General features: G+C 46.2%; 1 protein-coding gene across 1 annotated transcript in view; it reads right to left on the reverse strand.

Annotated features, from left to right (window-relative positions):
* The window catches only part of NMT1 (N-myristoyltransferase 1), a 44,736-nt gene that overhangs the window by 23,698 nt on the left and 6,000 nt on the right, over positions 1-15,038 (reverse strand). Inside the window, exon 2 of the mRNA XM_014341982.5 lies at positions 604-712. Coding sequence (XP_014197468.1) covers positions 604-712 — 109 coding nt within the window. The remainder of the gene's footprint in view (positions 1-603; positions 713-15,038) is intronic.

The following is a 15,038-nucleotide window of genomic DNA, read 5'->3' on the forward strand; positions in this document are numbered from 1 at the left end:
TGAGCCCAGGAGTTCAAGACCCAGCTTGGGTAACATAGTGAGACTCCATCTTTACAAAAAATTAAAAAAAAAAAAACAAAAAACTGGACAGGTGTGGTGGCATGCACCTGCAGTCCCAGCTACTTGGGAGGCTGAGGTGGGAGGATCACTTGAGCCCAGGAGTGGAGGTTGCAGTGAGCTATAATCATGAACTACACTCTAGCCTGGGCAACAGAGTAAGACTCTGTCTCAAAAAGAAAGGGGGGGCCTTTCATTGTCAGAGCGGTGGGGACTTAAGACAGAGAACCACTGCTCTAGGCGCCAGGGGCTGTCACACGTAGCTCCCCAGGGCACTGGCACAGCAGCACATGCAGTATGCACCTGTCCATTCTGATGGGCACCATGCTTGGGAGTCAGTGTCTGACCTGCTGTGTCTTTTAGGGTACTGAGAGCAGTTTCATCACCTAGGTCTAGGGCAGCAGAGGACAGCACTGGGATCCAACTCTTCCATCTTGAAGTAATACCAGTGGAGAACGTCAATCCAAGTTGATCCTATACATTCACCTCAAAACTCTCTCATGTGAAAAAGTGACTCAGTCACAAAAAACAGAACCTCCTTGTTACCTTCACAGGCTGATCCTGGGCTGAATCTGTCTCACTGCCTTTTTCTTTCTTCTTTTTTTGTTTCTTTTTCTTCTTTTTGGCTCCAGTGTCATTGGCTGGACTCAAACCACTGTAACAAAAAGTAAATACTAATGCAGGGTTTAAAAAAAATCTGTTTTGTGCTACCCCTGACAAAGAGCTTTCTGTGGAGCCAGACCTTCCTTAATCAAGCCTGTTGGCTTCAGAAGCAGGCTGAAGAACGCAGGTCCAGAAAGGGCATTTGGAGGACACCAGCACTCCTCCTGACTCACGCCCCCTCGGCTTTCAGGGAGGGAGTGCTGGGCAAGGGATGTCCTATTTGTGTGAAAGGGCCTTTTCCGTTCTTGCTTTTATGTTGCTTATTTTCTTTATATTGCCAGGGTAATGGCACCAAAGACGAATGATAATTGTTAACAAGGCATTCATACCACAATACTTCCTTGAACTCTGAATGTAAAAGGATGACAGCCAAAAGGCAGTGATGGGCTTTCTGGAATGCTTTGCCCTTCCTTCCTCCACCTCCCAAATGTATTAGGTTTCATGATTTTCCCCAGCTGGATCTGGAGCACAAGACAGTATGAAAAGGGAGTGAGGGATGAGGAAAAAGGCACATTAACATTGCCACAATCTGTGTCCAAAATGGTCAATCATGAGAAATGCCCAAATCAGCCAGGCGTGGTAGCTCACACCTGTAATCTCAACACTTTGGGAGGCCGAGGCAGGTGGATCACTTGAGGTCAGGAGTTTAAGGCCAGACTGGCCAACATGGCAAAACCCTGTTTCTACTAAAAATATAAACATTAGCTGGGGCCTGGTGGCACATGCCTGTAGTCCCAGCTACTCAGGAGGACGAGGCAGGAGAACTGCTTGAACCCGGGAGGTGGAGGTTGCAGTGAGTTGAGATCACGTCATTGCACTCCAGCCTGTATGACAGAGACAGACCTTGTCTCAAAAAAAGGAAAAGGCAGCTATGCGCAGTGGCTCACACCTGTAATCTCAGCACTTTGGGAGGCCAAGGCGGGCGGATCATGAGGTCAGGAGATCAAGACCATCCTGGCTAACATGTTGAAACCCCATCTCTACTAAAAATACAAAAAAATTAGCCGGGCACGGTGGCGGGCGCCTGTAGTCCCAGCTACTCGGGAGGCTGAGGCAGGAGAATGGTGTGAACCTGGGAGGTAGAGCTTGCAGTGAGCCGAGATCATGCCACTGCATTTCAGCCTGGGTGACAAAGCGAGACTCTGTCTCAAAAAAAAAAAAAAAAAAAAAGGAAAAGGCTGGGCGTGGTGGCTCACACCTGTAATCTCAGCACTTTGGGAGGCCAAGGCAGGCGGATCACCTGAAGTGCAGAGTTCGAGACCAGCCTGACCAACATGGAGAAAGCCCGTCTCTATTAAAAATACAAAATAAGCCGGGCATGGTGGCGCATGCCTGTAATCCCAGCTACTCGGGAGGCTAAGGCAGGAGAATCGCTTGAACCCGGGAGGCGGAGGTTGTTGTGAGCCAAGATTGCGCCACAGCACTCCAGCCTGGGAAACAAGAGCGAAACTCCGTCTCAAAAAAAACAAAGGGAAAAAAAAAAAAGAAATGCCTAAATCAGATCTGCAGGATTGAGGACAACTGTCGGCAAGCTCAGACTGAGGGATCACCACTGGCAAAACCCAGCATTAGGAATCTTGGGAAACTAAAACAACAATAGCACCCAGTTACTCCTGCCATGGAGAGATTACAAGAAACATGTGGCCGGGCGCAGTGGCTCACGCCTGTAATCCCAGTACTTTGGGAGGCCGAGGCGGGCGGATCACTAGGTCAGGAGATTGAGACCATTCTGGCTAAATGGTAAAACACCGTCTCTACTAAAAATACAAAAAATTAGCCAGGCGTGGTGGCAGGCGCCTATAGTCCCAGCTACTTGGGAAGCTGAGGTAGAAGAATGGCGTGAACCTGGGAGGCGGAGCTTGCAGTGAGCCGAGATTGCACCACTGCACTCCAGCCTGGGCGACAGAGTGAGACTCCGTCTCAAAAAATAAAAATAAATAAATTAAATAAATAAATAAAAGAAACATGTCTGTGTGTATGCACGTGTGCATGTGTGCACGTGATCAAGGGGACTTCCTTGTGCTGCTTTCCCCTACATGACACACCCAATGAATGAAGCAAAAAGTTTCTTAGCCTCATTAATGTTTTATTAAATTAAAAAATAGAGACAGGGGTCTCCCTATGTTACCCAGGCTGGTCTCAAACTCTAGGTTTGAGTGATCCTGCTGCCTTGAACTCCCAAAGTGCTGGGATTACAGGTGTGAGCCACCATGCTCAGCCTCTTAGCCACACTGAAAACTCAAAATTGGCTGGGCGCGGTGGCTTATGCCTGTAATCCCAGCACTTTGGGAAGCCGCGGCGGACAGATCATGAGGTCAGGAGTTCGAGACCAGCCTGACCCACATGGTGAAACCCCGTCTCTACTAAAAATACAAAATTAGCCAGGCGTGGAGGCATGCGCCTGTAATCCCAGCTACTTGGGAGGCTGAGGCAGGAGAATTGCTTGAACCCGGGAGGCGGTGGTTGCAGTGAGCCAATATCATGCCATTGCACTCCAGCTCTGGGCGACAGAGCAAGACTCCATCTTGGGGGAAAAAAAAAAAAAAAAGAAAAAGAAAAGAAAAAAAGAAAAGTCAAAATTAGGAGTCCAACCTGAGTACAGTGAATCCTAATCCGTAGAATCAGCTAAACGCAGAGGTAATTTTAACTGTATATTTTAGATAATCAATTTTCAAATAATTGAAAGGCCCAGCACGGTGGGTCATGCCTGTAATCCCAACACTTTGGGAGGCCAAGGCAGGCGGATCACTTGAGCTCAGGAGTTTGAGACCAGCCTGTGCAACATGGCGAAACCCCGTCTCTAACACAAATCCAAAAATTAGCCAGGTGTGGTGGTGCACACTTGTAGTCCCAACTACTGGGGAGGCTGAGTTGAGAGGTTGGCTTGAAGCCTGGGAGGAGGAGCCTAGAGTGAGCTAAAATCGCACAACTATACTCCAGCCTGGGCAATACAGCCAGACACTGTCTCAAAACAAACAAACAAACAAACAAAAAAACACCAAAACCCCCAAGAATTAAAACAATATAAAATACAATTTTCCATTAACATTATGTTAAATACAATTTATAATTCAGAAAGACTTCAGGGTCTCAAAATGCCTTGGAGTTATTATGAATATTACTATCATCTCACAGACAGATACTGTGTATATATATATATATACAGGGAGAAAGTGATCTGAAATCACATGCTGCCAATTCTCTTCACAGAATGTCTTCAGATTCTCCTATCTCTTCCTGTTCCTGGGAGGAATGCTCACATCCAGACTTCATGACCTTACCCTTGGACTTAAGTTACCTCCAGCCTTTTCTGGATCTCTTTGCCTTCACAATCTTTCTGCATCACCTGAACTCTATATAGCTGTGGGACTCACCTCTGTGAAAATGGCTTTCCATGTGTCCCCCCCATGCTTGAAATCCTAGAGTAACAGCAGCTTCTTAACTTGGAAGGTATCAAGCCCAATTTTTCCCTAGGCCTATCACCCTCATTTCCCACTTACGCTGTCCACTCTTGCCTCCTGCAGCTTCCATCTGGCCGGGCCTCTCAGTGCCCCTGATGCAGAAAGACTGTGACAGGGAGAGATCCAGTTAAGTCTGAAGGTTCCTTTAGTCCAAGCATAAGGTCATGAAGTCTAGATGCAAGTACACCTACTTGGTATGATATTAATGAGACCCAGAAGGCATTAACATGGAAGGAAGACTGAGAACATTCAAAGGGGAAATAAGGTAACTTCCTTAAAACCAGATGCTCAGCAAAACCCCCAAGGCCATGGCAAACAACAGAAACCATAAAGTCATTTATGGCCTAAAGATAACTTCTTCTTCTTAGTAACTCAATTTTGTTATTGCACACAGGACCATCTGCAGCCTAGGACAACTCTGTGGTTTTCCTACTCCAGATATTTTCACTTCAGTCTCAGGATTATGTGAAGCATTATAAGATTTAAAAACTGGCTCATAGGCTGGGTGCGGTGGCTCACGCCTGTAATCCCAGCACTTCGGGAGGCCAAGGCAGGCGGATCACCTGAGGTCGGGAGTTCGAGACCAGCCTGACCAATAAGGAGAAACCCTGTCTCTACTAAAAATACAAAATTAGCCGGGCGTGGTGGCACATGCCTGTAATCCCAGCTACTCGGGAGGCTGAGGCAGGAGAATCACTTGAACCTGGGAGGTGAAGATTGTGGTAAGCCAAGATTGCACCACTGTACTACAGCCTGGGCAAGAAGAGCAAAACTCCATCTCAAAAAACAAACAAACAAGACCTGGCTGATATTAGGACACAAAGCAGTGTCCCATTGTTGGATACAATTTATAATATAAATTCTTATTCATAACAGCTTTTGGAACAAATTATGGTAATATGAATCACCGTAAGAATAACTTTTTATAATTCTACAAAAGAAAGAATCAAAAAGGTAAGGTGAAGAACTGCTGTAGATTAACCAACTGGATACTTACTAAACATAATTTCACATGGGGAAGGAAAATAATTACTTCTTCCAACTTTAAAAGTCTTTACAAATACGCAAAATCACTGTAAAAACTACCTTCCTGCCTTTGTTCTTGCTATTTAGCGGAGATACTTCCATGTAGCTATCACCTCATGAACCCAATTTTTGTGGAAGGATCTTGGGCTGAACTCTTGTTCTGCTTTATGCATTGCCAATACAAGTATCTAGAAATCTCCAAGACCGAAATTAAAATCAGAGAGCAAATTTCATTTTCTTTATATTGGCTTGAATTTGTACAAGCAGCCAGTTACTGAGCAAAAATCCTGTTTCAACTTGTACATCAAGCACATGGCTGAAGAACACAGGGAAGTTGTTTTTTCTTTTCTTTTTTTTTTTGAGACAGAGTTTCACTCTTGTTGCCCAGGCTGGAGTGCAATGGCACGATCTCAGCTCACTGCAGCCTCCGCCTCCTAGATTCAAGGGATTCTCCTGCCTCAGCCTCCCAAGTAGTTGGGATTATAAGCATGTGCCATCACACCCAGCTAATTTTTGTATTTTTAGTAGAGACAGGGTCTCACCAAGTTGGTCAGTCTGGTCTCAAACTCCTGACCTCAGGTGATTCACCTGCCTCAGCTTCCCAAAGTACTATGATTACAGGCATGAGCCACCGTGCCCGGCCACTTTTTTTTTTTTTTCTTTAATGAGTCATTTTCACTGAGCTACCAAGTATTGAGCCCCATCCGTGAGGACACATTATGAGTACACAGTCTTACAGTCAACACCCCCAAACAGAAGACAACCAATTCAGCAAAACCAGACTTCCAAGGAGCCCACTCCAGTTAGCTTTCATGGTAATTATAATAATTTTAATTATTCATAGGGAACCAAGCTCAGAGGCCTTGAGAGTAGAACTTCAAAAAGCATCCTAGCAAGCCAACGCCACTTCACAGAAGAATGGCCTCAATTTGGACTAAGGGAAAACAAAACTAGAGGACCCCACAGAAGCCAGGCTAATCCTTCTCCAGGAATTTGGCATCATTTTTTGTTTGTTTCTTGATTCATGTTTTTTGTTTTTGAGATGGAGTCTCGCTCTGTCGCCCAGGCTGGAGTGCAATGGCACAATCTTGGCTCACTGCAGCCTCCTCATCACAGGTTCCAGTGATTCTTCTGCCTCAGCCTCCTGGGTAGCTGGGAATACAGGCACATACCACCATACCCAGCTAATCTGTGTATTTTTAGTAGAGATGAGGTCTCACCATGTTGGTCAGGCTGGTCTTGAACTCCTGACTTCAGGTGATCTGCCTGCCTCGGCCGCTCAAAGTGCTAGGATTACAGGCGTGAGCCGCTGTGCCTGGCCTCTTTTTTTTTTTTTTTTTTTGTTTTGAGACGGAGTCTTGCTCTGTTGCCAGCCTGGAGCGCAGTGCCGTGTTCTCAGCTCACTGCAACCTCCGCCTCCTGGGTTCAGCGATTCTCCTGCCTCAGCCTCCTGAGTAGCTGGGACTACCACCATGCCCGGCTAATTTTTCGTAGTTTTAGTAGAGACGGGGTTTCACCATGTTGGCCAGGCTGGTCTCGAACTCCTGACCTCATGATCTGCCAGCCTCGGCCTCCCAAAGTGCTGGGATTACAGGCGTGAGCCACCGCGCCCAGCCATTTTTTTTTTTTTTTTAAGACAAGAATCTCGCTCTGTTGCCCAGCCTCTAGTGCAGTGGTGTGATCTCGGCTCACTGCAACCTCCACCTCCCAGGTTCAAGCAAATTCTCACACCTCGGCCTCCTGAGTAGCTGGGATTACAGGCGCCCACCATCAGGCCCAGCTAATTTTTATATTTTTAGTAGAGACGGGGTTTCACCATGTTGGCCAGTCTGGTCTTGGACTCCTGACCTCAAGTGATCCACTCACCTCAGCCTCCCAATGTGCTAGGATTACAGGCGTGAGCCACCGCACCTAGCTGTTTGTTCATTTTTGAGACAGGGTCTTGCTCTGTCACCCAGGCTGGAGTGCAGTGGCACGATCATGGCTCACTGCTGCCTCCAACTCCTGGCTCAAGCAATCCTCCTGCTTCAGCATCCTGAGTAATTGGGGCTACAGGTGTGCACCACCATGCCTGGCTAATTTTAGGCTGGGCTCAAACTCCTGGGCTCAAGCAATCCTCCTGCCTTGGCCTCTCAAAGTGCTGGGATTATGGGAATGAGCCACCGTGCCTGGCTGGCATCCTTTTTAAAGGGATTTGAAGTCCACACCCACTGGGTGGGAATCCTAGGGCATGCTGCGATTCGGCACACTGAAACAGAAATCTCTCACAGATCTAAGCTGCCAGTCACCTTATTTCAAACTGAGATTGGCCAGAACCAGAATCTTAGAATACAGCAAACCAAAGTCCAACTTGTTTCACCTGGTTCCAAAATAAAGAGTAGAGAATTCAGTAAAGTTTGCCTTGGTGCAGCGACAGAAGTGCCTCCTCCCCCAGAAGGCAGATGGCAGTTCATACAAAAATTGTGAGACTTACATTCTAAAGTTGATCAACTCAAGAAGTCATCAATGACCAACCTAGCAAATACAGGGTGAATTAGAATAAAAGATCCAGGAACAGAGCAGAAAAGCAATCAAGAAATGTCATCTCGGCCGGGCGCGATGGCTCACGCCTGTAATACCAGCACTTTGGGAGGCCGAGGTGGGCAGATCACGAGGTCAGGAGATCGCGACCATCCTGGCTAACATGGTGAAACCCCGTCTCTACTAAAAAACAATACAAAAAAATTAGCTGGGCGTGGTGGTGGGCGCCTGTAGTCCCAGCTACTCGGGAGGCTGAGGCAGGAGAATGGCGTGAACCCAGGAGGCGGAGCTTGCAGTGAGCGGAGATCCAGCCACTGCACTCCGGCCTGGGCGACTGAGCGAGACTCTGTCTCAAAAAAAAAAAAAGTCATCTTTTAACGAAGACCAAAATGTTACAAGTTCAAAGATGTAAGACATCCTAAGGATGCTCCTGTATAAATTCAGACCTTGGGGAGGAGATGGAAAACGAACTTCAGTACTTATTTCTAGAAATAGAGCACAATGCTGGGTATGTGAGCGGGTGGGAGGTAAGGGTAAGCTGGCAGATGAACGGCAGGAGAAGAGGAACTTCTAGACAACAGGAGCAGCGAGGGTCCACATGTGGGCCTCCTCTCAGTCTTACTGGATGATGCAATCCACTCAAAACTGCATGCCTGGGAAGAAAAAGCTCTATCGTAGGGGAGGGGAAGCTGAGCTTCCAACACTGGAATCTCAGAACCATCTGGCTTAACTTGTTGTTTACAGATGAGGAAACTAAGGCCCAGAGATGTGAGGCAAATTGGTTATCAACCAACCAACTAGCATCTAGGGAGGAGCCATCAATCTCTAAAGACTTGGCTTGGGGCCATTTCCCCCCAAAGGCTATGGCTTCGTTCCCTATAAGAATTGATTTGAGAATCCTCCAAAGCCAAGAGAATATTGTTTCCTCACACTGGGCTATAGAACACAGCTTTGGTGTTTGAGAGGAGCAAGCATTAGAAGTAATGAGGAAAGTGAGTCATGTTTTATCCAGAAAGTCAGCTCTGACTATTCCAGTTCTCTGATGTCTGCCTGTTTTAAAACTATAATCTCCTAAAACACTTAATATATAATAATATATTGCTTTCTTGGTTTCCCAATGACATTAACAATTTCCTAAGAATAGGGACTACATCTTTTTTTTTTTTGAGACAGAGTCTTGCTCTGTTGCCCAGGCTGGAGTGCAGTGGCGTCATCTTGGCTCACTGCAACCTCCGCCTCCTGGGTTCAAGCGATTCTCTTCCTTAGCCTCCTGAGAAACTGGGATTTCAGGCATGTGCCACCATGCCCGGCTAATTTTTGTATTTTTAGTAGAGACAGGGTTTCACCATGTTGGCCAGGCTGGTCTCGAACTCCTGGCCTCAAGTGATCTGCCTCAGCCTCCTACAGTGCTGGGATTATGGGTGTGAGCCACCGCGCCCGGCCAGACTACATCTTATACAGCTGTTTCCCACAGCGCCTCTAGTTGTGCTGAGCACACAGTTAACAGTTCAACAATTATATGCTTGACTGATGCTTTACAGGCATAATAGACTAAAATAAGACCTTGAAAAGCTAGAGCCCAAAAGAGGGTCAGCAAAACATCTTCAGTTCTGTTTGCACAGGACAGCTGTGTTAATATTCTATGAGAGCAATGGAAATGCTGTGCTCTTGAGCTACTGATTGGGATTTTAAATTATCAACTTTCTGTTTTTTATTAAAAAAAATAGGCCAGGCGCGGTGGCTCACGCCTGTAATCCCAGCACTTTGGGAGGCCGAGGCGGGTGGATCACGAGGTCAGGAGATCGAGACCATCTGGCTAACATGGTGAAACCCCGTCTCTACTAAAAATGCAAAAACTTAGCCAGGCATCGTGGCGGGCGCCTGTAGTCCCAGCTACTCGGGAGGCTGAGGCAGGAGAATGGCGTGAACCCGGGAGGCGGAGCTTGCAGTGAGCTGAGATCGCGCCACTGCACTACAGCCTGGGCAACAGAGAGAGACTCCGTCTCAAAAAAAAAAAAAAATTGGCCAGGTGCGGTGGCTCACACCTGTAATCCCAGCACTTTGGGAGACCAAGGTGGGTGGATCAGCTGAGGTCAGGAGTTTCAGATCAGCCTGGCCAACATGGCAAAACCCCATCTCTACTAAAAAAATAGAAAAATTAGCCAGGTGTGGTGGTGGTACACGCCTGTAATCCCAGCTACTTGGGAGGCTGAGGCAGAAGAATCGCTTGAACCTGGGAGGGGGAGGTTGCAGTGAGCTGAGATCACACCACTGCACTCCAGCCTGAGTGAGACTCCATCTCAAATAAAAAAATACTGAGTTTTTTTTTTTTTTTTAAAGACAGTTTCTTACTCTGTTACCCAGGCTGGAGTGCAGTGGCACAATCATGGCTCACTGCAGCCTCAACCTCCCAGGTTCAAGCGATCATCTCACCTCAGCCTCCTGAGTAGCTGGGACTACAGGCGTACGCCACCATACCTGGCTAATTTTTATATGTTTTGTAGAGACAGAGTTTCTCTATGTTGCCCAGGCTGGTCTTGAATTCCTGGACTCAAGCTATCCACCTGCCTCAACTTCCCAAAATGCTGGGATTACAGATGTGAGCTACCACGTCCAGCCCTAATTTTCTTATTCATTGTCTTCTCTCTCCTTAGGCTCTGTCCTACTCCTTGAGAAGTTAAAACAGGCCAGCCAGGTGTGGTGGTGTGAACTTGTAGTCCCAGCTACTCAGGAAGCTGAGGCGGGAGGATCTCTTGAGCCCAGGAGTCTCACGATGTAGTAGTGCCCCACGACCACGCTTGTGAATAGCCACTGTACTCCATCCTGGGTGACAAAGTGAGACCCCATCTCTAATAAGTAAATAAAGCACAAACAAAAAAGCTCTACTGTAACTACTTCTAATGGTTTCAATGTCTTAAACACAGACCACAGGTTTACAACATAAGAAAAAAAAGTTTGGGAAATAAAATTCACAAATTTGGCCACTTTTCTTTTTCACTATAGCTCTCAGATCTCATGGCCACTTGCTTTTTACTTTTATTTTTCAAAGGCTAGTCAAGTGAAGCAGTGGGAGTGGAAAAGGAACAAAGAAATCTATAGCTGGTTATGACAAATTAGTCGTAAACACCACTGCACTTGGACCAGCCACCACTTGTTTTCTACCACTGAAAAAAAAAAAGACAGGAGTTAGAGATCAGCCTGGGCAACATAGTGAGATCTTGTCTCTACACACACAGACAAAAAAATTAGCCTGTAGTCCCAGTCACTCGGGAGGCTGAAGTAGGAGGACTGCGCCATGGCACTACGATCTGGGTGACAGAGTGAAACCTTGCCTCAAATAAAAAATGAATTTTTTGGGCAGAAATTCAAATATTCCAGAGAAACTTATTAAAATAAACTCTAACCTCTAATATCCTTTTGATTCTACTTTTAGACATCAGGAAATCCTTTTGCAAATCAATTAACTCTTGAAGTATGGTAAGTTCACTAATAATCCTATTAGTACTCAGAAAGACCAAAGAGAGGTGAATGAAATGGCAAAGATGCCCAGAAGGAAATGACATGGCATGAATCAGTATCAGCTGTCTAGTCTCTGTACTTCTGCGGCTAAGGATCACTCAGTGCAATACCCCCAACTCCGCACATTCCCACCAATTAGTTATATCAAAAACTGCTTGTGAACCCCAAATGATGGGAAAAATAAAAACACTTTAGTACTGCCATCAAGGTACCCTGGGGCTGGGCACAGTGACTCATGCCTGTAATCCCAGCACTTTGGGAGGCCAAGGCGGGCAGATCACCTAAGGTCTGGAGCTCGAGACAAGCCTGGCCAACATAGCGAAACCCTTCTCTACTAAAAAATACAAAAATTGGCCAGGCGCAGTGGCTCACGCCTGTAATTCCAGCTCTTAGGGAGGCCGAGGCGGGCGGATCATGAGGTCAGGAGATCGAGACCATCCTGGCTAATACGGTGAAACCCTGTCTCTACTAAAAATACAAAAAATTAGCTGGGCGTGGTGACAGGCGACTATAGTCCCAGCTACCCAGGAGGCTGAGGCAGAAGAATGGCATGAGCCCAGGAGACGGAGCTTGCAGTGAGCCAAGACCACGCCACTGTACTCCAGCCTGGGCGACAGAGCGAGACTCTGTCTCAAAAATAAAAAACAAAAATTAGCTGGGCATGGTGGCGGGTGCCTGTAATCCCAGCTACTTGAGAGGCTGAGGCAAGAGAATCGTTTGAACCCAGGAGGCAGAGGTTGCAGTGAGCCGAGATTACGCCACTGCACTCCAGCCTGGGTGAAAGAGTGAGACTCCATCTCACAAAAAAAAAAAAAAAAAAAAGGTACCCTGGGAGGTCTGTGAAGAGAACAGCAGGTTATAAAAAGGGATTACAAAAGACCACTTTTGCTGCCACCCTCGGCCCTCCCTGGGACAGTAAGCCAGAGTACTGAGGGTGAACAAGCCAATTCTTGTCATGGACGATAACTGCTTTTTAGAGGTCACAAAAGCTCTGGTATACTAAACTCCTTAAAACCGGAATGAGACAAATGTGTATATTCCACACTGAGTTTGTTTGGCGAGTTAGACTTTGACTTTGCAACTCCAAGGTAAAATCAAATGCTGTTCAGAGACCATTATCAAGAATATGTTGAGCAGTGGCTCAATGCTGGCAGAAATCTCACCCACTAGAATGACTTTTTTTTTTTTTTGAGATGGAGTCTCACTGTTGCCAGGCTGGAGTGCAGTGGTGCAATTAGAATGACTTCTGAAAAAAATATTTGTCTATCATGGAGAGACAAACTGGGTCCCAAGTTTGGGAACGTCCATAGGCTGTTAAATGGAGCCAAAGATAGGATTCACACTGCTGCAGACTCAAGATGCAGAACTCAATTCAGCAGGGGAAAGAAATCTAGCAAGTTCAGAATGGATCCTCTGAGATGTCAAAGAGACCAGTGGAGATGCAAATCTCAAGCCTCACTATAAAAACTAAAGTCTGGCTGGGCGCAGTGGTGGCTCATGCCTGTAATCCCAGCACTTTGGGAGGCTGAGGTGGGCAGATCACGAGATTAGGAGTTCCAAGACCAGCCTGGCCAAGATGGTGAAACCCCATCTCTACAAAAATACAAAAATCAGCTGGGCATGGTGGCATGTGCCTGTAGTCCCAGCTATCCAGGAGGCTGAGGCAGGAGAATCACTGGAACCTGGGAGGTGGAGGTTGTGGTGAGCCAAGATCACGCCACTGCACTCCAGCCTGGGCAACAGAGCAAGACTCTGTCTCAAAAATAAATAAATAAATAAATAAATAAATAATAAAAAATAAAGTCTGGCCAGGCATGGTGGCTCATGCCTGTAATCCCAGCACTTTGGGAGGACAAGGCGGATGGATCATGAGGTCAGGAGTTCAAGACCAGCCTGGCCAAGATGGTGAAACCCCATCTCTACTAAAACTACAAAAGTTAGTTAGGCACGGTGGCAGGCACCTGTAATCCCAGCTACTTAGGACGCTGACGCAGGAGAGTCGCTTGCACCTGGGTGGCAGAGGTTGCAGTGAGCCGAGATCGCGCCACTGCACTCCAGCCTGGGCGACAGAGTGAGACTCTGTCTCAAAAAAACCCAAAAAACCAAAAAACTAAAGTCCAGGCATGGTGGCTCACGCCTGTAATAATCCCAGCACTTTGGGAGGCCAAGGCAGGTGGATTGCTTGAGGCCAGGAGTTCGAGACCAGGTTGACCAACATGGCAAAACCGTGTCTCTATTAAAAATACAGAAATTAGCCGGGAATGGTGGTGCACACCTGTGATCCCAGCTATTTGGGAGGTTAAGACACAAGAATTGCTTGAACCTGTAAGGCAGAGGTTGTAGTGAGCTAAGATCGTGCCGCTGTACTCCAGCCTGGGCGACAGAGTGAGACTCTGTCTCAAAAAAAGAAAGAAACAAACAAAAATCGCTAAAGTCTTTATAAGTGAAATCGTGGAGGATATAATCCACGTAAAGGGCTTAGCACAATGCCCACTACGTAGTAATAATAGTAACATTTACTAAACACTTAACCATAGTGACTCCTCAGTTGTCTCTCAAGAGAGCAGCTCTAGAAAGTTGTTGTTCTGTTTATTTTTTTGAGATGGAGGCTCTCTCCATCGCCCAGACTGAAGTGCAATGGCGCCATCTGGGCTCACTGCAACCTCTGCCTCCCGGGTTCAAGTGATTCTCTTGTCTCAGCCTCCCATGTAGCTGGGACTACAGGTGTGTGCCACCACGCCCAGCTAATTTTTGTATTTTTAGTAGAGATGGGGTTTTGCCATGTTGGCCCGGCTGGTCTCGAACTCCTGACCTCAAGTGATCTGCCCACTTCAGCCTCTCAAAGTGCTGGGACATTTTTGAGGCAAATACTGAGCCTATGGAGGAATTCCGGTTTAGTATTTTTGGCGCTCTCAATAGAGAACACCATATTTTTGTCCCTTAAATGTAACAATCACAAGGACATCTTCTTTGAGGAATTGGAAGAGAGGCCTGAAGGGTAGAGATTTCAGATAAAAAGCTGAAGAGAAAGAGTTAAAGAAGCATCCTCCTGAAGTTACTAAATGTATGGCTCATAAATCTATGGGCTCTATAGGGAAAGGGTTAACTGCCAACTTAGTAAAGCTGGGGAATTTTAGCGTGAGCATATTAGTTGAACAATGTGAAAAATCAGCAAAACTGCTTTGCCATGAGCAGCGAGTCCCTGAAATAGGCTCTCATTTACTTTCCATTTCTTCTGCTTTCCAGTCTCTTCTCTTTGAAGCAGCTCTTGATTAGTTTCTTTTTAATTGCCATTTAATTGGGAAACAAAATTAGAACACTTATTTGATATCAGTGATGAGGTTTCTCTTTCCATTCTGCTTTGATCTAGTTTTGAAAAACCAAAAGTTGAAGGGAGAAATTAAAAAGGAACTAAAAAGATTTCTTATTTCCAAGAGCTAGCTGCAGCTATAAGCCATCAAATAAATAGGGAAAGAACGACTCTTGGAGAAGCTGAAGAAAAAAACAAAAACAAGTGAGGCTAGCTTTATGGAATTTATTTTCAGAAAGACTTTTCTCTCCTCCTAAGTTTTCATAAGGGATAGTATCTCACAACCAGGAAATGAGGAGAACTTATAAAGAATCCATGTTAACCTGTCCCAAGGAGTAAGAGAACAGGATGGAGATGAGACACCTCTTGTCAGAGGGCTCTTGACCCATGCTTACCAGGATCTCAATGACACTGAAGACACTGCAAAATAAATTCCAAAAGATTCCTAGAACACAATAGTCTAAAAGTTCTTTTTTGTTCCA

The sequence above is a fragment of the Pan paniscus genome, chromosome 19 (genome assembly GCF_029289425.2).
Source record: "Pan paniscus chromosome 19, NHGRI_mPanPan1-v2.0_pri, whole genome shotgun sequence".
In the NCBI taxonomy this organism is placed as follows: Eukaryota; Metazoa; Chordata; class Mammalia; order Primates; family Hominidae; genus Pan; species Pan paniscus.